At 37.6% G+C, this 26,487-nt stretch overlaps 1 protein-coding gene and 1 non-coding gene across 11 annotated transcripts in view; both read right to left on the bottom strand.

Moving 5' to 3' along the window:
• Positions 1–26,487, bottom strand: part of USP37 (ubiquitin specific peptidase 37) — a 90,618-nt gene that overhangs the window by 51,865 nt on the left and 12,266 nt on the right. For all 10 annotated transcript variants that reach the window (XM_067740599.1, XM_067740600.1, XM_067740591.1 and 7 more), the window contains 7 exons: positions 24,962–25,133; positions 20,285–20,385; positions 17,446–17,624; positions 17,026–17,103; positions 8,242–8,339; positions 6,635–6,719; positions 915–1,076 (listed from right to left, as the gene is read on the bottom strand). In XM_067740599.1, coding sequence (XP_067596700.1) covers positions 915–1,076; positions 6,635–6,719; positions 8,242–8,339; positions 17,026–17,103; positions 17,446–17,624; positions 20,285–20,385; positions 24,962–25,133 — 875 coding nt within the window. The remainder of the gene's footprint in view (positions 1–914; positions 1,077–6,634; positions 6,720–8,241; positions 8,340–17,025; positions 17,104–17,445; positions 17,625–20,284; positions 20,386–24,961; positions 25,134–26,487) is intronic.
• On the bottom strand, positions 7,189–7,261 carry TRNAK-UUU (transfer RNA lysine (anticodon UUU)). Its single transcript has one exon. It is a non-coding gene; the product is annotated as a tRNA-Lys (tRNA).

The following is a 26,487-nucleotide window of genomic DNA, read 5'->3' as shown; positions in this document are numbered from 1 at the left end:
ATTAAATAAATTTTAAAAATAGCCTATGATAAACCATCATGGAAAAGATATTAAAAAAAACAATGTATATATATATGTATAACTGAATCACTTTGCTGTATAGCAGAAATTAACACAACATTGTAAATCAACTACACTTCAATTAAAAAAATAATTTTTCTTTTGTTTTATATCTATATAAGATGATGGATATTCACTAAACTTATTGTGGTAATCATTTCATGATGTATGTAAGTCAAATCATTATGCTGTACAATTTAAACTTACACAGTGCTGTACATCAATTATATCTCAATAAAATTGTAAGGAAAAAAATACAAGTGCAGTCCAACTGCCTAGATTTACTACTGCTGTACTACAACACCTCAAGTAAGTTAATTAACTTCTCTAAGGCTCAGTTACGTCATCTATAAAAACAGATTTTTTAATATGTCTAGCTCAGAGAGCTACTGCGAAGATTTAAAGAAAAAAATTCATTTAAATGCTTAGCACAGTCTCTGGCACATAACAAACACTTTAGATAAAGCTGCTATTATTATTATAGTTATTATACCATGGTCTCATTTTTGGGTGTTTAATAAGAATATAAGTATGAAGGGGCTGGGAAGGATATAAATAAAATTAATGTTGAAGTATCTCAGGAGATGACGTGTATGGGACTTAAGAATATGCACTTTCTGCTTTATGACAAATGTTTATATATATATATATATGCATATACATTTTTTCAAAGTTTGAAAATCAGAGGCCAGATAATGGACTGAATTTTATGGATGTGATAAATCTTTAATAAGTGAGCAAATATTTGAGAACTAAATTAATATGACTGCTTTAATCATTTTTTTATACCAAGTAAAACATACTTCAGTTGAATCACTTTATAAAAAGAAAGCAAAATAAAAGAATTTACCTACCCCTGCAGTTGCTGCTGTTGGTGAGAGGAAAGGGGCACTCTTGGTTTGTTCCAGCCGGTGTAATCCTGGTTACACCTCAGTTTTTTAACAGAAAGAGGAGCTGGCTGAGGAAGAAATCCCAAACTTCTTTTGGCAGAGGGAGTTTGGCTTGTAATATTAGTCCTATAAAAAAGAAAAAGTGAAGAAGCATAACAATTTTGAATGTTACTTTTTTCCCCTAGTAGATTCAGAGAAGTCAAGGTCTAGGGGAAAAAAATCCTAAATTTGAGGAAATATCAGTAATAATGATCACCTGGGAGAAAATTTCACAAATGTAAATCAGCAAATCTGTTGATAGGGAGCTGAAGGCATAATACTGTACCTACATAACCTATAATCAAAATAATGCAAGTTAATGGCTTGAGAAAAGCCATAAATAGTTTTACTTCTTTATTCACTTTTATCCACTTAATGACTATCATACATTAGTTTACCTAGTCTTGAAAACATTTAGGCAGTGAACTTTTTCCACTGTTAGACAACAAATATTCTTACCCAATCTCCTTGAGAACTTACTCTGATTTATATGCTTAGCAGTGAAAATGGTAGGAGTATTTTCATTTAAAGTTTTCCTAGATAGTGACTGTTTTCCAAAAAGGCTGTACTAATTTATATTTCCATCAGTAGTGAATTTCCCTTTCTTTACATGGTCTCCATTACATTATTATCACTCTAAAGAGTGAAACATGATCTCATTGTTATTTTGTTTTATATTTTCCTGATTACTACCAAAGTTGAACATATCAATCTTTTCTTTATGGTTTCAATTTCTGTGTCTTGTTTAAGACTCACTCTGCAGGGACGTCCCTGGTGGCGCAGTGGATAAGAATCTGCCTTCCAATGCAGGGGACATGAGTTCGAGCCCTGGTCTGTGAAGATCCCACATGCCGCGGAGCAACTAAGCCCGTGCACCACAACTAGTGAGCCTGCGAGCCACAACTACTGAGCCCACTTGCCACAACTACTGAAGCCCGCATGCCTAAAGCCCATGCTCCGCAACGAGAAGCCATCGCAATGAGAAGCCTGCACACCGCAACTAAGAGTAGGCCCCACTCGCCGCAACTAGAGAAAGCCAGCACACAGCAACGGAGACCCATTGCAGCCAAAAATAAATGAATAATTTTTTTTAAAAAAAGAATCATTCTGTAATGTAAGGTCAGAGAAATGTCTTCCTATATTTTCTTTTAAAAGTTTAAAATCTTGTTTTCCCTCCTACTCAGTTCTTCAAGCTGTTTGGACATTTACTTTTTGCATCTTGTAAAGCAGGAATTAGGATTTACTTTTTTATAAGGAAAAACCAATTGTCCCCAAACAACTTATTGTCTGCCTAGGCCATCTGTTAGCCAGCGTCTGTTTTTTTTACTCAAGAAAAAAAAATTGTGAAATAGAATACAGAAAAATATATAAAAATCAAACGTGTAACACTGTGGTACAGGATGTTGATACTGAGGGAAGTTTTTTGTGTGAGGGAGGATGGGGGTATTAGGTACACTTTGCACTTTCTTTTCAATTTTGCTGTGAACCTAAAACTGCTCTAGAAAGAAAAGTTTATTAACTAAAAATCAAATGTGGAGCTTAACAATATTTTTATAAAGCAAACACATATGTAAACAACCATTAATGTCAAAAACCTCCAAGTACCCCTTCCCAGTCACAACCCCGTTCCTCTACCCTAAAAGTTACCATTAGCTTTCTATCAGTTTTATTTCTTACTATGTACTCCTACATATTATAGTGTGGACAATGAAAGGTATATCTGTTTTCATCCTTTTGCTTTCAACCTTTCTCCATCTTTATACTGTAGTTGTCTTTTAAACAGCACATGGATTATTATTCTTCCTTTAAAATCCAGTCTTTCTCTTTTTAACTGAAATATTTAGTGTATTTATATTTAATGTCATTACTGATTTAGGTTAATAACTCAAAATCTTTGTCTACTAATTCTATCTTATGTGTCATTTCTGAGTATTTATTAATTTTTCTCTTCTTATGAGTTATATTTTCCTGTTTGTAAGCTTAGTAATATTTTCTTGGATGTCAGACATTGTGAATTTTATCTTGTGGGGTGCTGTGTATTTTTTATTTCTATAAACATTCTCAAATTTTGTTCTGGGATGTGCTGAGGTTACCAGGAAACAGTTTGATCTTTTTCGATCTTGCTTTTAAGGTTTGTCATGTGGGAAAAGAGCAGCAATTTGTCTAGGGATAGTTTTTCCTCACTATGAGGCGAGACCTTTCTTAGGCATTCAAATTGCTGCTATTAGGAACAGGAACTATGCCTGGCTTTATGTATACTCCAAGTATTATTCCCTTACATCCTTTTGGGTGGTTCTTTCCCTGGCCTTGACTAGTTTCCTCACCTGCATATGCTGCTCAGCATTCAAAATGAATACTCAAGGGGACCCTCTGCAATTCCTTCTCTGTGCAGCTTTCCCCTCTGGTACTCTGCTCGGTGAATTCTAGCTGCCCTTGGCCTCCCCGGACTCCTAGCTCCAGTTCTTCAACTCAGGAAGAGCACAGGGCTGGCTCTGCATGGTTCCCCCTCCTTGTGTAGCAACCTGGAAACTTTTGACTAGGAAGCAAGCTGAGGCAGTCATAAGCTTAATTTGTTTCCCATCTCTCAGGGATCCCTGTCCTTCACTGACTCATGTCCAATGTCTCAAGATCCATTGTTTCATACAGTTTGCCCAGGTTCTTAGTTGTTTCATGAAGGAGGGTAATCTGGTCCCTGTTATTCCATCTTGGCCAGAAGTGGAAGTCACCTTTAACTTTTTAATATGTCTATGTTAACTGTGGCCTCCTCTCAAACAAAAAATGAACTTAAAATGTTTTAATTTCCCTGTACTTTTCTCCACTCCTTTATTTCTTCTTATTGTATAATATTTTATTAATTTTTCATTTTTAATTCTATCATTATCATTTTATAAAAACTATCAAAATGTATTTAGATGCACAGAATAAGCCCGGAAGGATATTAGTAACAGTAGTTGCCTCTTGAAAGAAAATGAACAAGTAAGAGTTAGATTTATTTTTCACTGTATGCACCCTGAAACTTTTGAAGTTTCTACCATATGCTCTTATTACTTATACAAAAGAATAAATTTTAAAGGTATTTAATTTTTAAATATGCTTAACATTTTTTTTGCTCACTGATTTTTCTTACTTCTACTCCTTTTGTTCAGTTTTCTTCTTGCTAAATAAGTCCTGTCTTTGTATATCTAAAACCAGCAATTTTTTAGAAGTTGTTTTCATCTTTTTTTTTTTTTTGCGGTACACGGGCCTCTCACTGTTGTGGCCTTTCCCGTTGCGGAGCACAGGCTCTGGACGCGCAGGCTCAGCGGCCATGGCTTACAGGCCCAGCCGCTCCGCGGCATGTGGGATCCTCCCGGACCAGGGCACGAATCCGTGTCCCCTGCATCGGCAGGTGGACTCTTAACCACTGTGCCACCAGGGAAGCCCTGTTTTCATCTTTTGAACTTAATAAACATGTCGTTCTTTTTTCTTTTTTTTTTGGCTGCACGGTGCAGCATGCGGAACTTCCCCGACCAGTGATCGAAACTGTGCCCCCTGCATCGGAAGCACGGAGTCTTTTTATTTTAAATTAATTAATTTACTTATTTTATTTTTGGCTGCCTTGAGTCTTCGTTGCTGCGTGCAGGCTTTTTCTAGTTGTGGCGAGCGGGGGCTACTCTTCGTTGTGGTGCACTGGCTTCTCATTGCGGTGGCTTCTCTTGTTGTGGAGCATGGGCTCTAGGCACGTGGGCTTCAGTTGTTGGAAGCAAGGAGTCTTAACCACTGGACCACCAGGGAAGTTCTGTCTGCATTCTTGAATTAAAATTTAGCTGGATATGGAATTCTTTGATATTATTACTCCAGTGTCTTCTGTTCCTATTGTTGCTAATGTCAGTTTTCCTTTTATAGACAATATTTTTCTTTCTCTTAGCTTTTAAAATTTCTTTACCCATCATCTTCTACAATGTGGATTTTTAAAAAATATATTGGCTGTTTGGCATTTGTTGAGGCATTTCAATGTGGACTTCCATCATTTTCACCCATTCTTTCTTTGACAAATTCCTTGCCTTTTTTCTCCACAGTCTTTTTCTTTTTTTTTCCAAAATGCTATTAAGACATGGAGGGTAGACCAAGGAGCCCAACATAATTCTCCTAATTTCATTTACATTTACCATCTCCTCTCTGTGCTACATCCCATGATCATGCATTTTTGATGTGTTTAGTAGCTGTATCAGTCTGGACCTCTAACCTGCATAGGACTTTATATCAGGGGTTCAGAACTCTTGCCCCTATGCAGGTAACACTACAGCAGATGCCAATCATTGCAATTCCCATTTTTGGGTTTGCTCTCTGTTTAGGGAGCATCAGGCAAGCAGCATATTTATGGTTCCAAACTCAGGTAGTTACACAGAAGTGTTGCGCCTTAATTTACTAGCACAGAGAACAGTTCTAGATACCCAGCTTCACGTAGCTTCATATAAGAAACCAAATTCTAGTCTGGGGTCATGTTCAGTTCCCAATCTCATGCTGGTTTTGAAGACCCAGCCCTAAATACCTGACTCCAGTCTGTGTTTTGTAAGTGCTTTATGGCTTCAGCCTTTACTCAATATTAGTTTGCTCACCAATCTGGAAATTTTCACCTTATCCTTGAGTGCAGCTTTGCATTAAAAGAAATTTTTATTTCCTCAATCATTCCTAGGTGCAATGAATATTCTCATTCTATTATTTTGAGAAGAAATTTGTATTGTATTTAATAAATCACTTGAAAACCAAATTTAGTTCTTTTTTTTTCAACTTAGATTCCTTTAAGATTCTTCTAATAAGCAGAAATGTCAAGCTTCCTCTGCCTTAAATTCAAAAAACTTAGTTACCACTGCAGTCATAAGGTGCTTGACAGATACCACCCAAGGTTAAATATACCTAAATATACAATATCAAATTCTTTATTTCACCTTAATCATTTAATACAAATAATCCAGATGTCTTTCCACTTTGAATTAAATTCTAGTAAAAAACAAAATATGACTTAATAGGTCATTACACATCGTATCTATTATACACCATTACCCTCACTTTTTATCATTATCATTGCCCCTCTGTGCAGCATTCCATGATCACACCTCCTTGACAAGTGCTTAGCAGCTGCCTTACACATTCATACCCAATAAACCTCGAAAAATTTATATCTCTAGAATCAGCAATTAAATTTCTGACTAGCCTTTTCCAGTTAAAGATACCCACTAATGTGAAACTTTTGCTTTTTAAAGAAAATGCCTTAACTTTTGGTAGGTAGCTTAACAAATATACAGGCAACAAAGGCAATTTTAAAATGCCCCAAAGGACAGATCATATGTTCATCACTTGGAACAATGGAAAATACACTGGTCTAGTATCTGATCACACTGCCAGTCATAACCTGTGGCCTCAGTACAAATCTTCCTACACATCAGTTTATTCTTGTGTTGAAAAACATAAAAAATAAGAGTTTGAACTAAAACATTTCTAGAGTAGTTTCTAACTAAAATGTCATGAATCTATAATTCTCATCAATTTTGTTATTTTAAATTAGGGTATTCATTTACAGCACAATGCACAGCCCATCCCATCATTTAATATTCTGAAGAAGAAAGCTCTTCAAGTTCTTCACAAGGCATATAACCAATGCATACCTGTCTAGGTTAGTGCTGCCAGGAGAGTAGTCCTTGGATGCAGCTCTGCTACCATAAAAAGATGATGACTGCAAAGGTAAAAGCCCTAAAAAATGAACAGACACAGGAAACGTTTAATTCCTAAATCAACCATTCAAGTTCATTTAATAATAAAATTATGCATTGGGCCTGTTTATATTTAAACTCTTTTTTTCCCCTTCTTTTCATCAAAATAATACATATATACACATGTTAAAAGATCAAACACTGTGGAAAACATTATAACAGGTCATAAAAGAATACTCTCCAGCCCTAAAGCTCCACAAATTTTGCTTCCAGTTTCTAACCATTTTTTGAAACTTAGTTTTTCTGATTTCCTCCATAACATTAAATAATGTTTCTATAATTTCTTCATTTATTCATTTTTAAACAATATCAGCTGACTCCCTTTTTGAAAAATTAGAAATAATTTCTTATTTACATCACCCCTACTCTTGTTCTCCTCTCTCCAACCAATTACCAGTTGTGTTATTTATTTATTTTTTGGCCGTGCCACGTGGCTTGCAGGATCTTAGTTCCATGACCAGGGATTGAACCTGGGCCCACGGCAGTAAAAGCGCCGAGTCCTAACCACTGGACTGCCAGGGAACTCCCCATCAGTTGTGTTATTTTAGTTCTACTGATTAACTTTGCAACTTTAACACACTTAAACTTTCTACATTTTATTCCATGAACCTTTTTATCACTTGACCGTTTACTTCCTCCTCTCTCTCCTCTTCTACATCAACTTTTGTAAGACGTACCTTGACTTCAACAGTATTAAGGATCATTACATCTTTAAGTATTGTTTTCTAACTATAGGTTGATTGCAAAAACTTAAAACCAATAAGTGGAGTTTACATAATGTATTATTATTTCAGAGGTAAGAATTATATTAGAGATACTTCTTTCGGTAGGAGTCCAATGTTACAACTCTGAACCACTAAAAGGAGACAGTTCCTAGAGTCCTGATCAAATGAATTCTCGTAAACTCCTAAATTATCAAAATCATGCCGTATTTTAGCTTGCTTCAATTTAATTTCAAGTTGAACAGTATTCAAATCAATACCAGATACTTGAGTCTTTAAGGAGTTTAGAGGATCAGAGAGATATGTTAAGTATAGGAAACACTAATAAAAATCCAGGGACAGTCTAACTTTTAGTTTTTGTAAAAACAAGGAACAAGTGAACTTAAACAACTGCTTCAGGCAATAATTTCAAGATCTTCTGGAACTTCTAATAAGTAGCAATACTGATGAACTTTAATTTCAACTGCTTTAACTCCCTGGATTCATTCCATGGTTCAGGTACTTTGACAATGAAATAATTTAATTCTAGGTAGTTAAACAGGGGAAAAGGCAAAGCTTAAATTCCTTGCAAGCAAAATTAAAATTCCCTTATAGTTCTAATATTTTAAAAAATATTTTAGCCAAGTACTAGATACAAATTGGTACCTGATAACTAGTACTGAATTACACAGTATTCCTGAATAATGTAGAGAAATATGCCCCAGTTTAGGTTTCTATTTCTAGTCTAATACAATCCATCATACAATAAATGAGTATCTTATAAAAAGACCAAATACTTACCTGATGTCCTATTCTCTTCTGACTGTTTCAAACTCAGCTGCTTCTCTCTACTGCTGGTTAAATACTTTCTTGAGGGATCTGTCATAGCCTTGTTGTTCCTACAGTTAATAATTTAATTCAAATATATATATGTATAAGGATACAATTCTTAATTTTAAATAGTTGTCATTAAAAATCTACATTTCAATTGCCAAATTCATTGATTTGCTTGGAAGTTAGGTTATAAGGTGTCAAAGCCTTAAGCAAATGAGGATCATAAAAATAAGCTTTCATTACCTAGTCAAAAGCCAATTTAATCCATAACCCTGGTAATTAGGCAAAAATGAAGGAGTATTTTCTTTATACAAAAGTCAAACCAGAGACACCAATATTATATAGGTTTTCTTAGCCGAAAGCAAGGCCAGATGAAATGATTCAGCTACTAAGACCAAAAGAATCAAGAACTAAGCTAAAAAAATTAAAATTAAAAAAAATTTTAAATAAATAAAATTTTAAAAAAAGTAAACTATTCAAGCTTGATACTGAATAGGTTTAAAAAGTAAAACAGGACTTCCCTGGTGGCACAGTGGTTAGGAATCCGCCTGCCAACACAAGGGACATGGGTTCGATCCCTGGTCCAGGAAGATCCCACATGCCACAGAGCAACTAAGTCCGTGTGCCACAACTACTGAAGCCCATGTGCCAAGAGCCTGTGCACGCAAGAAAGAGTAGCCCCCACTCAACTCAACTAATAGAAAGCCTGCACGCAGCAACGAAGACCCAACGCAGCCAAAACTAAATAAATAAATACATTTATATATATATATATATATATGAAAAGTAAAACAAAATCCAAAATGTTCTTATAGTTTATGTAATTTGAAATACTATTTACTAAATGTCAACATTTCAATTCATAGTGATTAAACAATTTTAAGTTCGTGAACACAAAATTAAAATTTCTTAAGCCCCCTTTCCCCCCTCTATTATTCCCAAATACCTGGACCTATATTAAGTAGAGTGGGTCCATTCAGAAACATGCTCATGCTTTGATTAAAAGTGCTAATTTTAGGAGAACCATCATGAATAAAGCCTGTAAGCAGACAATGTAGACGCTCCACCCAGATTCCCTCTGGCCCCATTTTTGTGTCCTCTCGTCCACACCAATTTAGGTATTTTTTGTTTGTTTTCAATTTTTTTTTATATTGGAGTATAGTTGATTAACAATGGTGCCTTACTTTCAGGTGTACTGCAAAGTGATTCAGTTATACATATACGCATATCTATTCTTTTTCAAGTTCTTCAATTTAGGGTTTTTTTTTTAAATTTTTTGATAGCCTATACCTAGGGTTCTTCTTCAAAGGATTGCCCTCAAGCTACTACAGAGACTTTGCCTGCACTCTCAGAGAGTCACAAGTAAGGTCAGGTGCTAAAGTATAGAAGCCCAGCTCCCCTGCCTTGGATTAGAACAGTTTTAAGGTGAAATTTATATAACAGATTTTTCTCTCTGGGATTAGGATGAATCCTAACCTCTGCATTTTTCTGCTCAGAGATCAGATTTCTGTCTGAGATCACACGCATTCTTTGTTTCTTGCACTTCAATATCTTGCTTCCCCCACTCCCTTCCTGGGTATCCCCTGGGAATAATTCCTAAATAAATCACTTGCACACTACCCTCTATTTCAGGGTTTGTTTCTGGGGAACTTGATCTACAACCATTAGTGCTAGAAGTGGGTCTAGGAAGCATACTCTCTAAGGACAGGATTCTGGAATTGGATCGATTGTTTGGCAATGGCAACAGAAATTCCATTCCTGGTGGTAAAATTTTTGGTATCCTATAGTGTTACACCACCAAGATTTTTCATATGTAGTGAACAACCTGGATAAAGTAGAAGAGAATATGGCTCATGCAATCTCTCCAGCATTTGAAAAATGTGGTAGAATGCACAATGGATCATTAGGGTTATAGAAATGTTCTAAAACTGGATTATGCTGATAGTTGCACAACTCAATAAATTTACCAAAAATACAGAATTATACATTTAAGACAGGTGAATTTTATGGTGTGTAAACTGTACCTCAATAAAGCTGTTTCAAAAATGTCCCAAATTATTCCCTTCCTTGTACCCAAGTCCCCTATTAAGAAATGCAATCTATTTCCCCAACCCTTAATGAGGCTGGCCTTGTGATTTCCTTTTCCCAAACGAATGTGACAGACATAACAGCACATAAGTCCTGATGCTAAGGCTAAAGGCACCCTGCAAATTTCCACTCATTCTCTTGGAACCCTACCACTGCTTTGTGAATAATTCCAGGGTAACCTGCCAGGTGACAAAAGAAAACATGGCCAATCTCCCTCATCACCCCAAGCACTAGACAGCCAATGGCCAGTCACACAAGTAATGCCACCTTGGACCAGCCAACCCTTAGCCAACCTACCAACTGACCATGGATGCATGAGAAAATGAGAGAATCCAGCCACAAGTGGCCAAGCCAGACCCAGATAAACAGAACCACTCAAGTGACCACTGACCCGTAAGCGATAATAGTTACTATTTTAAGTATCTTGTTATACAACACTAGATACCTGATACAGTGATATGGGGTAAATAATAATCATAAAGACATGGGTCATCAAGGGACTATGCAACCAGAGCAAGCCATCATGAGCTGGGTGCTATCATACCCACAAAGCTGTAAGATCAGGAAGTTACAGCAGTAATCCATCATAAAATGTGACTGGTATATCCAAGCAAATAGGAATAGATAATGAGAACAGACCTATGAGCATTCTGGTGACCAGCTGGAAGAAGAGGAAAAAACCTGTGCCTGGTTCATGGATGGATCATCTTGGTACACTGGTACAAGCTGAAAATGAACTGCTGCTGCACTGTAGCCCCACTAAGGGACTGCCCCGGAACACAGGAGTAACACAAAATCCTACACTGTGCAGAGTTTGAGAAATGCACCTCATTAACCACTTTGTGTGGAGAGAAAAGTGGGTCAATGGACCCCTGGATGGTGGCAAATGGTTTGGATGGATAGTCAGGGGCCTGGAAGGAATAAGACTGGAAGATCAGGGAGAAATGATTTATGGAAGAGGTTTATGGATAGTCATATAGAAGTATGTACAGGGCTTCCCTCGTGGCACAGTGGTTGAGAGTCCGCCTGCCGATGCAGGGGACACGGGTTCGTGCCCTGGTCTGGAAAGACCCCACATGCCACGGAGCGGCTGGGCCCGTGAGCCATGGCCGCTGGGCCTGCGCGTCCGGAGCCTCTGCTCCGCAGCGGGAGAGGCCACAGCAATGAGAGGCCCGCGTACCGCAAAAAAAAAAAAAAGGAGTATGTACAAAGGGTGAAGATCTGTTTCACATGTTAATGCTCACCAGAGAACTCCACTAAAGACACATTAAGTCTCTTAATGTCTCCACTTAAGAAACAATCATGCAGGGTAACTTGTCCAGTAAATGCCATTCAATCTCTGTACTCAGCCATCCAAGTATTTCCACAAAAGGGCCCATGAATAACAGCCATGGTGGCAGAGATAAAAGCTCTGAATGCACCCTACAATAGGGGCTCCCCTTCAATAAGGCTGGTTTAGCTTCTGATGCTGCTGAATGCCCAACTGGTCAGCAGCAGAGGCTGATCCCCAGCCCGTGATTGACTACTATCCTTTAAGGAAATCAACCAGTCATTTGGTGATATTACATTAGACACCTTCCATCCCAGAAAGAGTAGCAATTAATTCTGGTTGGGATTGGCATATATTTTAGGTTTGCTTTTGCCTTTCCTGCCCACAGTGCCTTGGCTGCACTGCTATCTGGGGGCTCATAAGAGTATATGATTTATTAACATGAAATCTCACATAACACCATCCTGGAACGAGAAACCCACTTTATACAAAAGAAAAGGAGGTACAATAAGGGTATATGACCAAAGGCTCCATTGGTCCTACCACATACCACATTACCTCAAATCTGATGGCCAACAGCCTTTAAAGGTGCAGCTTACAGATGATCTCATTAGGAACTGGGTGCCCTTCAAGACAATATATAGCACAAACCAACAAGCCATTACATTTATAGAGAATACATGGGTCTGGAAACCAAGAAGTAGAAGTAGGAATGCCCCCACTAAATATCACTCTTGATAACGCTCTTGTGCTTCTTGTCCCCTCAATTTAGATTCTGTGGGTCTAGAGGTCCTGTTTTCCAGAGTGGGGACTTTTTCAACGGGGGGACAGGAAGAGTCCCATTTAATCTAAAGCTATGGCTGCTACCTACTCATTTGGGGCTTCTCATGCTGGCAGATCAACAGGCAAAGAAAGGAGTTACCATACCGTAACTGACTTTGATTATTATAAGGGGCAGGGTTGCTGCTATATAATGAGGGCAGGAAGAATATGTTTGGAATAAAGGATATTCACCAGGGAATCCTTAGTGCTCTCATGCTCAGTTTTAACTCTGAATGGGCAATTATAGCAATCACAGCCTGAGAAGTACACAGTGACCAGGGTCTCAGCCCCCTCAGAGAAGATCTCAGTCATACCACCAGGCAAACCATTAAGACCAGCAGAAGTGTTAGTGGAAAATGCAGTGAATCTAGAATGGATGGTAGAAGTAGATGATAATATCAGTTATAGCCTCAAGGCTATTTGTAGCAATAAGGACAAAAAGAACTGCAGCTCATCCCACTAACCCTCCTTTTTTTAATATTCTCACCCAGAAATTGAAAAGCATCAATGTGAAGAATCTATAATAAGATGGAATGAACTTAATAGTGATGCTCTATCAGAGCCCCCTCAGATCGCTGTTTATACTTCTCACACATCTAGACTATTATGTCTTCGACTGCCAGCACGTGCAGTTCTTCAGAAGACTGCCTTTGGGCTATTTCAAATATTTTACGCATCTAGGCAGAGCCAAAAGCCCCAAGGCAGCTGTTAACCAAAAACAGTGCAGTATGGAAATATGAAAGCCCATCTTCCTTACTTCTAGTTGAAAGAAGCCCAGACCTCCTGCTGGATCAAGATGAGGCCCACTCTCTGTGGGACTTTTATCTAAGGTGACATCCTTAGTTGGCTTCTTCCCCTTCCCAGTCCTGCTTTCCTTACTCTGTTACTGGTCTCGCCTATGAGTACTTCCTTAATAAGGCGCTTGCAGAAGTATGTTCATCTAGAGCCTGCTTCTAGGAAGTCCAAACTTTAAAAAATTTAATTGTGATGGTATAAAAAATATTATTAGCCCAGAACAAGGATTAGAAATTTAGGGTTCATCAGACAACTCAAAGTGGAACTGAGACTTCCCCAAAGTGTGGTGGATATGGTGGACTGGCGTGCAAAGTCCATTACTACCACCTTTCAGTGTACCTCCCTGTTCTACAGAAGCCAGAAAGCTAAAAAACTACATTTCCAAGTTAGTGTTCAAGATTTAAGGTAAAGTACATATACTTGTGCAAGATATGGGAAATGGAAATAGGGAGAGGTCATGTGTTCTGCTACTTCTGGTGGTTAACAACAACGTGGGGGTATCTAGTTTTCCTGTAGAGGATTTCCGCATTTGGCAGTGGCAGCACAGTTCTAGAGATAACAGTTTTCATGCCAGCTTCCAATTCAGCTGTTCACTTCATGACAGCCAGGAGCATCTTTGGTGACCTGATCTGGGGCATGGCTCTCAAAATCATTCCTGAAAGCTTAACCTAGAGTCTACATTTTCAGCTTTCCTAATGATTCTGTAAGCCATTTAATGCTCTCTGTATGGAAATACCTTTGTGTGTAAACTAGCTAGAGTGAATTTTGTTCCCTACAACTGGACTCCAAATACACAAATTTTGTTACTAGAAGTGGGATGCTACCATAACAAACCTATAATATGCAGAACTAGCTCAGCAGGAAGGTAGAGGGTAAGAACACAGATATTACAGACTGGAAAGCTGGTGACTATTGTTATATTTCAGCAAAATATTTACAGAACTGTTGTCTGTAATGTCTTGGGAGGCAGACCTCAAAGGAAAAGGTTGAGACAATTAAGAACACTGGTCTTTCTTACTGCTTTCAGTGAGGTTCTATTCAAGACAGATAAATCTGGGCAAGAACTAGCCAGCTTGCAATCAAGGATGAAAAGGAATACATTTCTCTGTGCCAATGGCCTAGAATTAAAATTGTGTGGTAACTTGAGACCATATGGGACTAAAAAAATCCAACTGCTTCTAATTCTCAAATTGAGGCAATGATAAGAGGTAACTGGAGTAGTTGTTTTGTAAAAAACTGATATTAATATTAGGGAAAACTGTGCGAGGGGTATACGGGTACATTTTATACTATCTTTGCAACTTTCCTGTAAATCTAGAATTATTCCAAAATTTAAAAATTTATTAAAAGAACCAAAATAACAACAAAAATATTGGCCCTAATTCTTTCTCAAGCCTATAAAAGCCTGCTTGTTCTACCTTTAAAGAAACTTCTAGACTTCTAAAGCTTACAGATTTCTAACTTCCAGAACTACACCAGCTTGACTTAGGCTACAAAAGCTGAATGGCTCCAAAGAACATAGTCTTCAAAACCCCCTTCAGCTATGGCCTTGAAAGATAACAGACAAAGGAAATCAATCAAAGGGCAAAGCCAGGAGTCGTATGGAGTAAAATGAGCAAGTGTTTCTCCCAGAGGATAGGACAGAGACTGCTACATGGGCTAATGAAGAACTTATTCCACTGCTTTCACTGTCTTCACAATTTCTGCCTAACAAGATTTTATCTCTGCTATAGACCAATGACTCCTCAGTTTCCTATTCTTATCTTTTCTAAATGGTAACTTTTTTTTTTTTTTTTAATTTTTTTTTTTAAAATTTATTTATTCATTATTTTTGGCTGCGTTGGGTCTTCGTTTCTGTGCGAGGGCTTTCTCTAGTTGCGGCGAGTGGGAGCCACTCTTCATCGCGGTGCGCGGGCCTCTCACTGTCGTGGCCTCTCTTGTTGCGGAGCGCAGACTCCAGACGCGCGGGCTCAGTTGTGGCTCGCAGGCCTAGTCGCTCCGCGGCATGTGGGATCTTCCCAGACCAGGGCCCGAACCCGCGTCCCCTGCATTGGCAGGCAGACTCTCAACCACTGCGCCACCAGGGAAGCCCTAAATGGTAACTTTTATTGTGGTTATCCTGTGCCTACTCCAGCAATCTATAATGAATGATATGCGTATGGAGATGGAAGTGAGGAATGCAGATTAACCTGCCTCTTAGTTTTTACGTGTCAGACCATGAGGGGCATGGTCCAAGGCACACCTGGACTTATGGAGAGAACTGCACATAACCCAGAGATCCTGGACTCTGAGCTGGATACAATGACTAAATGAGACATGGAGGTTGTCTCCAGCAGGGTGAAGGTAGGAGTACTCTATATACGGGAAGAATGATAAACACAGGTAATTCTGTGGCTAGAAGAGTAAATATGGCAGACTGTTAGTTGTCCCCAAATAACCATTGTAGTCTTCTGCCATAATAGTAGAATTTGGGCTAGGCATTTCCCAGACCTTCTCATAACTTGATATAACCACATGACTAAGTTCCAGCCAATGTGATATGTACAACAGTGGTGTGTACAATTTTCAGCCTACACGAGAGCAGTATGCCCTCCCTTTGCTCCTTTCCTCCTTCCCAATAGGAATACAGACATAAGAGTGGAGGCTGAAGCTATCCTGGTTCATAAAATGGAAGCTACTTATTAAGAATGGCAGTTCAAGAAGATAGAAGGAACTTGAGTCCATGGTCATTGTAGTTTAAGATACCACACCAGTCTTATCACCTACCTAGATTTTTGTATCTGTTACAGCAACAGAACCAAGAACCCAATTACTATATAAAGTTTCTTTATCTTTTTCCCAACTCCTTTCTGATGACCCTTTGATCTTGAACACCAGTTAACTGAAAAGCAACTGGTTTCTGTTAAGGTATTACCTGGCAACTGTGTAGTAAGTTTTCTCTCCCAAAAGACAGACAGACAAACAAACAAACAAAACCCACAACCCACCCATTATGAGGAAGAGAACTGTGAGCTGGTGACTATCCTATTACAGGTATGCCCTTTTGTTCAACACAAAAAATAGCTCCAAAAGATTGATGCTCCTTGCCTAGAACCTATGCAAGGTTTTATTTTTTTATTTTATTGGAGTATAATTGCTTTACAATGATGTGTTAGTTTCTGTTGTACAATGAAGTGAATCAGCTATATGTATACCTATATCCCCTTCCTCTTGGACTTCCCTCCCAGCCCCCCATCCCACCCATCTAGGTCATCACAGAGCACCAAGCTGAGCTCCCTGTGCTGTACAGCAGGTTCCCATCAGCTATCTATTTTACACATGGTAGTGTATTTATGTCAAACCCAATCTCCCAATTCGTCCCACCCTCCCCTTCCCCCACTGTGTCCACATGTCTACCTAAGCTAACTTTTCACATGAATAAGGTAAAAAAAATTTTTTTACAGGTAAAGGGAAGAGGGAAGGAAGGGGGTCCATGCTAAAAGAACAGCCAACAAGAAACACTTATCTGGAGGTCTTCAGCTCTATCCTTCTTCTAAGTGCTGCAAATAAAAAAAGCTAGGATGGGAGAAGTGCACGGAAATGACCAAAGCAGTACTAATGGCCAGATCCTCTCCCTATTGAGCCCACAACCTACTGTCACCAAAATACTCTAAATCCTGTTCTTCTATCTTTGGGATTCCCATAAACTGAACACCATCCCAATCTTCTCTAGTGGTTGCAATTACCAATATAAGAAACACTGATCTAGTGCCATAAAAGTTCTTAAAGCAACTTACGATGATGAATCATTTTCTTTAGGGTAATCTTCATTCAGCTCTGAGCCAGATGATAGCATTCTTTTCCTCTTTTCAGTCCTATAGAGAACAGAGAAAAAACGTCATTTTTAAAAAGTTGTAATTCATACTATTAAAAAGTATAAACCAACATACTCAAGAACAAGAACCGTGGCTACTGCTATCTAATTCTCTACACCACATTTAAATTAATATACTGTGTATCTGCAAGCTCTATACGTGTAACTAACATAAATCACAAGACAAATACTAATTATCTCCAAAATACACACTTCACACTTTCTTCTTCTAACTGGAAAAATCTCCTTCTTTTTCTCAAATTATTGGTCTTTCTAAAAGGCCTGAAAAACATTTATAAACAGGTAGAGCTAATGACTAAGAAAGAAAAAAAGTCTTTCATACCTATTTTCTAATAACCCTGATCTAAGAGGTGTGGATGTAGATGTCAAAGAGGGAACTGTCCGGGTAGCAGTTACTCCACTTCCTGCTGCGGCCTTAATCGATCCTCTACCTGGATTACCAAGAACTTTTCGAAATGGAATATCATCTTTAGTTTCCAAACTTCCTCTTTTTGAAGAGACCTATAAGAATAAAGTTTAACACAGCCAGTTCTTCAAATTAATTGGCATACTTTTAGACCGGTGATCCTCATATAGGGAACTTTTAAAAAATACCCACAACTGGAGACCCAACTCCAGAGATTCTAGCCTATCTGGTATGGGGGTGAGGCCCATTCATCAGCACTTTTTTTAAAGCACTCTAGGTGATTCTAATTTACGGTCAGTGTCAGAAATTAAGCTTGACGCATATTTTCCTATAGTATTCTTGTAAACTTACAAATTCCACAGCATTCCTGGAAGCAGAAAGGAATTTGCTTCGAATTACTGATTAAAAAAAAAAGGACTCACATACACAAGACAAGGTTCTAGTGACCAGCATGAAAACACATCTTTAGGGAAAAAAATCCAATTTTGATAATTTAAAGTGACATAAATGTGAGAAAAAGGAGCAATAACGACATTTGGTTGCCACAATTTAAATGCCAAGTCATATGTACAGCATATGACTTTTGAGGGGGTTCTAGTTTGGAGAAATGAAACAAATATATATAACAATGGGGAGACTGAAAGTGAAATAGAGCCTACTGGCAGAAGATGAATCAAAGAATCTACCCCCAAAACACATGAAAAACATTCAGAGTTAATGCACACTTTACACATATTAGTTGGGAAACAGTGCTTTTGACCAGCATTCTGCCAGTTAAGTTTTATAACTCTACATTAAGAGCTATGTGATTATTTCTATGGAAAATATTGCCAATTACTTTCTACAGAATTACAATCTTAGAAGAAGAAAGAAAAAATCTCTGAGGTCATCTGGATGAACGATTTAAAAGTTAAATTTATTTTCAAAGGGGTAAATCATTCTCAAGATTCAAAAAAAATAAAAATACTATTATAAAAGCCATATACTGAGAAGTCTCATTATCACCCCAATGCCATTCACCCAGTTCTTCCACTTCCCATCCTCCTACACCTTATAAGTATTCTATTGTTTTTTTATGCAAATGAAAATCAATATTTTATTCTTGTTATACAAACAGTAGCATACTATATGCATACTGTTTTGCATATTTTGCAACCTTTTTTGACCATGACCCCATAGCGAGAAATATTTTACATCACAACATATTACACATACACATAAATAAAACCAGAAGTTTCAGAAACCAATACTTTTCCTTACTATGTATAATACCTTCTCTATTGTTTTCTCCTCTATTCCTTTTTTATTTAATGCTAGTCACAATCCACAAAATTGATTTTATAATCTCACTAATGGGAATCATTATTTGTGAAAGTATATTTGCTTCTGCTAGATATGTTAACACTTATAGTTTAAATATTCTAACACGTTAAATTTCTACCTGTAAATGGATCAATCTCCAAGTAATTATAATGAGTGAAAAACCCAGACAAAAAAAGTTATACACTGATCCCCTTTATATAAAACTCTAGAAAATGCAAAGTAATCTAGAGTGACACAGAGCAATTCACTTGTGGCTTAGGGATAGGGGCCAGACAGGGAGCTGGAGAGAAGGATTACAAAGGGGGATGAAGAAGCTTTTAAGGGTTATAGCTATGTTCACTAGGTTATGGTGATGATTTTGCAGGTATGTACATAAGTCAAAAATGTATCAAATTGCACACTTTAAATATGTGCAATTTACTGCATATCAATCGTATCTCAATTAAAATGTAAAAAAAAACAAAAAAACCCCAACTTCTAAAAGGAAATTAACAAAAACGAAATCTTATTCGTTGATTGCTTAGTCCAGTAAATGGTTTAAGTAATCAATCTATCTGCACAGCCAAACAGAATTCATGCTTTTACTTACAGGGGAGCTTCAAAGTTTCTTTTCACACCTGGTTTACCTTTGTTAAGACAAATTAAAAGAGACACAGGACTGCTAAGCTGCAATAGTGCACAGTAAGTCTCATGGCTGGCTGAATATTTATGAAAGAAAAACTGTTTAAAAACCAAACAGGGGCTTCCCTGGTGGTGCAGTGGTTGAAAGTCCACCTGCCGATGCAGGGGACACAGGTTCGTGCCCCGGTCTGGGAAGATCCCACATGCCGCGGAGCGGCTAGGCCCGTGAGCCATGGCAGCTGAGCCTGCGCGTTCGGAGCCTGTGCTCCGCAACGGGAGAAGCCACAACAGTGAGAGGCCCATGTACCGCAAAAAAAAAAAAAAAAAAGCAAACAGAAGACCCAACAAAACAGTCTGGTATCATATAGTATAGAGGCAAAGTTCATAATGTAGAACAGACCCAAAAAGCATCAAAGAAATAATAGCAGCAAACATTTATGGGGTTGTTAGTATATGGTATCACGGGCTAAGCACTTTTACAACATGCATTATCTCATAACAACCCTTAAAATATTATTGCTGTCTTAATTTTACAGATGGGTACTAAGGCTCAGGGTACTTAAGGAACTTCTCCAATGACCTACAGCTAGTAAGTGGCAGCACCAAGTCTCAAACCCACATCTAACTTCAAAGCTATGTTCTTAAAAATTACACTGTGGTAAATTTCAGATATGTGGAAAGTACCCTTGAGATAATGCAAGAATTACTAGACATTACAGTCTAAATTCTACTTCCTGCAATTACTTTATAGAATGTCTATCTAAGATTATCTTTTTTTTAAAAAAAGCTAAAACGATTCAAATAAACATACCTGATTGTCTGAGTAAGAGAGCTGCCTGTTGGTTTCCTTCTGTGAGGTCCTGCTGCCCAGAATAGCTCCAAAACTACCAGAACCCTGAGAAGGTTTCATGGCTGGTGGGGGAAAAAAAAAAATCTCAAATCACTTACTTTAATAAAGAGATTTGTCATTATTATTATTTAATCTTGAGGAAACAGAAACAGGAAAAATAAAAAAAATCAAAGTGCTTATCTGACAGAAAGTAATTCTGATATATACAGTAACTAAAATTTAGAACTAGGATCAAGCAAAAAATTAAATAACAATGCAAAAATCTGGAAACATGTATTGATAATAGAAGGGTAAGTTTTTAAATGCAAAAAGAAAATGCTAGAAATTCTCCTATATAAATATTTGGTAATTAACACTATAGAAAAGTTAGTCACTGTGTATCTATGGCATGAACATGGACACTGGATGCTAAGGACATGTGTCAGAACCAGTGACTGATATACTTCCAGTAATGTATACGCCAAAACATTCTCTGTAAGTTCAGCAGACTAAATGGCTTCTATTCTAAAGAAATCAATGCTAGTTTAAAGAACATGCAAAGTAATGTATAAATATGAATTTTTATATACTTTAAAAAGTATTTTGGGCTTCCCTGGTGGCGCAGTGGTTGAGAGTCCGCCTGCTGATGCAGGGGACACGGGTTCGTGCCCTGGTCTGGGAAGATCCCACATGCCGCAGTGCGGCTGGGCCCGTGAGCCATGGCCGCTGAGCCTGCGCGTCCGGAGCCTGTGCTCCGCAACGGGAGAGGCCACAACAGTGAGAGGCCCGCGTACCGCAAAAAAAAAAAAAAAAGTATTTTAAGGGAATTCCCTGGCAGTCCAGTGGTTAGGACTCTGTGCTTCCACTGCTGGGGGCTGGGGTTCAATCTCTGGTCAGGGAACTAAGATCCCACAAGCTGTGGTGTGGCCCTTCCCCCCCAAAAAAAGTATTTTATATTTTAATTTCATTAATTTCTCACTGATGATCATTTGGAATGTTTTAATTTAAAAACATTGCAAATAATGCCGAACATCCTTTTACATATCTTCTTGCATATCTTCTTTACATATCTTGCATATCTTCTTTACATATCTTCTTGGAACAACTTTCATAGGATAAAACTCTTTAGAAAAAGAATGTTGGTGTAAAGGATGTACAATTTTAAACTAAATTGATACTATCACTATTCCTCAAAAAAGAAAAATCTCGGGGCTTCCCTGGTGGCACTGTGGTTGGGAATCCACCTGCCAATGCGGGGGGAAATGGGCTCGAGCCCTGGTCTGGGAAGATCCCACATACTGCAGAGTAGCTGAGCCCATGTGCCACAACTACTGAGTCTGCGCTCTAGAGCCTACGAGCCACAACTATTGAGCCCGAGTGCCAGAACTGCTGAAGCCTGTGCACCTGGAGCCCATGCTCCGCAAAGGGAGAGGCCACCGCAATGAGAAGCCTGCGCGCAGCAACTGAGAGTGGCCCCTGCTCACCGTTACTAGGGGGAGCCTGCGCACAGCAACAAAGACCCAAGGCAGCCAAAAATAAATAAATAAATGTATTAAAAAAAAAAAATCTCTAAGCTCCTACCAAGTATATGAGAGTATCTTGCCTCCCCTCACACTACTGCCAATGTGACAGTAAGAATCTGAATTTAATTACTGGTGAAGTTGAGAATTTTTTCGTGTTTATGGGCCACCTGTTTTTCTTCCTGAATGTCCTATATGTCCACTTCTCTACTGAATTGTCTTTTTTCTTACTGATTTGGAAAGTCAGTATTTATATATTAGCAATATTAACTCTGTCACTGTGGCTAAAGTTTTCATTTTTTCTTTTTTCCTTGTCACAGAGATCACTTAAATTTTCTACACAGTCCAAGTTATTAATCTTTTCCTGTATTTATTTATTTTAAAATTTTATTTATTTATTTTTATTTTTGGCTGCGTTGGGTCTTCATTGTTGTGTGCGGGCTTCCCTCTAGTGGCAAGCGGGGGCTACTCTTGGTTGCGGTGCACAGGCTTCCCATTGCAGTGGCTTCTCTTGTTGCGGAGCAAGGGTTCTAGGTGCGCGGGCTTGAGTAGTTGTGGCATGTGGGCTCTAGAGCGCAGGCTCAGTAGTTGTGGCGCACGGGCTTAGTTGCTCCGCGGCATATGGGATCTTCCTGGACCAGGGCTCGAACCCGTGTCCCCTGCATTGGCAGGCGGATTCTCAACCACTGCGCCACCAGGGAAGCCCTCTTTTCCTTTATTGATTCTGGTTTTATGTCATACTCAGGAAGGTTTTTTCCATCCATATATTATGTTAAAATCCATTCTACCCTTCTAATAATACTTGTATCACCTTTTTTTTTACATTCAAATCTTTGATCAATGTAAAATCTATTTAGATGAAGGAGTAAGATAAGGATCCAGTTTTATTATCTTCTTAAATGGTTAGCTGGTTGTCCTATTTATAGACAACAATGTTCATCTAATACTAGTCTTTTTCCCATTCATTTCAAACACCATATATTATACTTCAAATGTTTCATACTTTTCAAAGTATTTTTATATTCATTAGCTTACTCTAGTCTGTAAAGTACATATTATCACTTTTGGGCACCTAAGGCAACTTAAACCTAAAGATTAAAACAACTTGCCTAAGAGTACAGTCCACAGCTAGCCACTCTAAAAGCAGTAATGACTTACTGAGTGCCTATCATGTGCCAGTCATGCTTTACATTAATGAGCTCTAATTTTTTATTAAGCACTGAAATTAAGGTGATAAAACATTCATTTTAGAGATGAGGAAACTGAAACTCAGTTACTAAGGGAGCTGCCCAAAACCACACAGGAAATAACAAGTAGAGCTAGGATTCAAACCCAAACCTGTTTAGGTCCAAAGCTCATGTTTTTCCATTATGCCATGTTGTTCAGACTCAAACTTGGGCCCCAGTCTACTGTGCTTTCCACTCTAATGCGTTTATTTATTTATTTATTTTTAAAATTAATTAATTTTTAAATTTTTGGCTACATTGAGTCTTCGTTGCTGTGCGCAGGCTTTCTCTAGTTGTGGCGAGCAGGGACTACTCTTTACTGCGGTGCACGGGCTTCTCATCGCAGTGGCTTCTCTCGTTGTGGAGCATGGGCTCTAGGTGCGTGGGCTTCAGTAGTTGTGGCACGCGGGCTCTAGAGCTCAGGCTCAGTACTTGTGTTGCAAAGGCTTAGTTGCTCCGCGGCATGTAGGATCTTCCCGGACCAGGGATAGATCCTGTGTACCCTGCACTGGCAGGCGGATTCGTAACCACTGCGCCACCAGGGAAGTCCCCTCTAATGCATTTAGAGACATGCTTTCCTTACACACATCAATTCTTAAAACAGTGATTCAATTAATATGATGGAATAAAACAAATATAGAAATACAGACATAATCCCTGATATATTCTAAACTTTCAAACGGTACTCAATTCCCTGATTCTAAAATTCAATATTTAGAAGACTGACATAGTTCAGATTTGGTAACATGAACACATAATGAATAGAAACCAAATGGCAAACAACCATAAAAAATTTTTTAAACAAGAAAATAGTGTATGAAATAGAGGTATTAATTAAATCCAAGCAAGGCAGCATTGCTACATCTTCATTTTTAAAATGTTTTTAATGTGTTATATTTAACTTAAAAAACTCAAAAGTTTGTCAACTATAAAATATCAGTAATAACAAACTACTGATGATGATAGAGCTGGAGACTAACAATAATAGTGGAAAACTCATTTTAAGCAACAGATTATTCCTCATTTTAAGCAACAGATTATTCCTAAAAATTATTCCAGATTATTCCTAAAAATTATTCCAGATGCCTATAAATATATATTTTTTAAAAATCAAAACATTTTAAATGAAAGGGGTTGGAGGAGGTAGGGGAATCTTATCATACTGTGTGATTTTTCTACAGTACCTTCTGTTTTCATAGCAAGAATAAAACCTCAGAATAAGTTTCATATAAAAAAGTAAGTATATAAGATTTATGTAACAAGGTAAGTTTTCCCAATTGTAATTTAAATCCTACTGCTTTTCTAGACACACGCTTTCGTGGAATCTTTAGGGTGTTCTACATATAAGATCATGTCATCTGAGAACAAAGATAAATTTACTTCTTCCTTTCCAATTTTATTTCTTTTTCTTGCCTAAGTGCCCTGGCTAGGACTTCCAGTACTATGTTGAATAGAATGGGTAAGAGAGGGTATCCTTTCCTGTTCCTGATCTCAGCAGAAAACCTTTCAGTTTTCCATCATCAAGCTATCTGCTGTTCATATAAGGCATTTATTATGTTGAGGTAAGGTAGTTTCCTTTAATTCCTACTTTGTTGTGTGTTTCTATCATGAAAGAATGTTAAATTTTATCAAACACTTTTTCTGCATCAAGATGATCGTGTGGTTTTTGTCCTCCATTCTGCTAATTTGAATAATCACATTGATAGATTTTTTTCATATCCTGAACTATTCTTGTATTTCAGAAATAAATCCCGCTTGGTCATGGTGTATAATTCTTTTAATGTGCTGTTGAATTAGGTCTACTAGTATTCTGTTGAAAATTTTTGCATCAATATTCATGAGGAATACTGGTCTACTACCTAGTAATATTTTTATAACTGCTAATGTCAGACCCTGGGAGGATTAGTGCTCACCTGCATTAAGTCTGTTTTGATGAACTGCATCTAGAAACAACCTCATTTCCTCTGCATCCTTACTTGGTACTTTATCAATAGACAAGAAGCTGTTATCTTGTAGAGTTAACATTAGGCGGCTTTGTTTTGCTCCACTGGGTCGAAGCACCACATTTTTAATGTTATGACTTAGCTGATCAACACAAAAGGAAAAGTATCATTAAAAACGAATTATAATGAAGCAGAAAAAGTTGTATAATGAATACTAAACTTTATACTTTCTAAGTTACACATTTCTTACTTTTTCCCATATTAATTTAGTTGTGTTTTTTTTCCCCCCAACCAAAAAGAGTTTCCATTTTTGACACATTTAAATCAAAGATTTCACTTCTAGGAGAGGCAAACACATACTATTAAAATTTTACACAGTAATCCTAACACTCTTGATTTTTTTGGTAGGAAACTGCATATTTTCAAGTATAGTTATAAAGTTATAAAAACTAATAAGTTAATTTACAGAGCCTTGATGGTTATACCATCACCAGTTTAGTAAGCCATATTGGATTAGAGGCTTTTTCTTTCTTTCTTTCTTTTTTTAAACAAAAGCTTATAAAATATCTAGCAAGTGGTTTAAGCAGCTGCAATATAAAAGGATATACTAATCCAAACTGTAATCCTCAAAAGAATTCCACTTCTCAAAACAGCAACATAAACCTTTACCAGCATTAGAACATTCTTTTTTTCTTTTTTAACTGTCTAAGCAAGGTTCATTTAACTTTCAATCACAAAGATCGTAAGTACCCTGGAACTCCCTTAGCTTACTTCTACCACTCCCCAGAACTGGTTCAATAACTTGTCTTATACTCTTCCAGACTCTGGATATGTGCTATTAAGTGATAACTTTTGTTTTCTCTTGGTTGAAATTTTTCCAAGACTAAACTAATAAATCTTGCACTTTTTTAATATAAATAATTCCTGCCAACCAGGCATCCTTATTCTCTAACACTCCCCCTCAGCAGGCATATTACAGAGGTTTCTAAAGCTGCCTTTTGCTGAAGAGATAGCCTCTGAACAGCATAAAGAAAGAATAGCTTTTCACAATTTTTTTTAATTAGGGAGAACTGACCTTTGACAATTTTTAGATAAGAATGAAAAATGAGTATTACCAGCCTTAATTTATTTATTTCAAACTTAAATGACATTTTTTAAGCTTCAAAGTTGGTCTTAAATTCATGTCCTTGAGTAGAAATTCTATCATAAAACACAATAGCTAGTTTCAGATGCTTTAACTCCAAAATATTTAAATCAGCAGTTTACCGTGCAAAAAGGAAAAGAGACTGCATAAAACCATTATTTCAGTCAATATGAGAATAATCTTGAACTTTATCATTTCAACAACTGAAAAATCCTAGCTAGTCATACAATTTTAGTTACTACCCATATGGTGAGGCCTCTCAGCCTTTTCTCTAAGTCCAGATCTCTGCCGGAGCTCCAGTTTTCTTTACCAAATGCCTAGTAGATACCACTATCTGAATGCCTGACACCTC

The sequence above is a fragment of the Pseudorca crassidens genome, chromosome 6 (assembly GCF_039906515.1).
Source record: "Pseudorca crassidens isolate mPseCra1 chromosome 6, mPseCra1.hap1, whole genome shotgun sequence".
Classification (NCBI taxonomy): domain Eukaryota; kingdom Metazoa; phylum Chordata; class Mammalia; order Artiodactyla; family Delphinidae; genus Pseudorca; species Pseudorca crassidens.
Note: the sequence above shows the minus strand (reverse complement) of the source record. Positions and strands in the feature narration are given on the sequence as shown.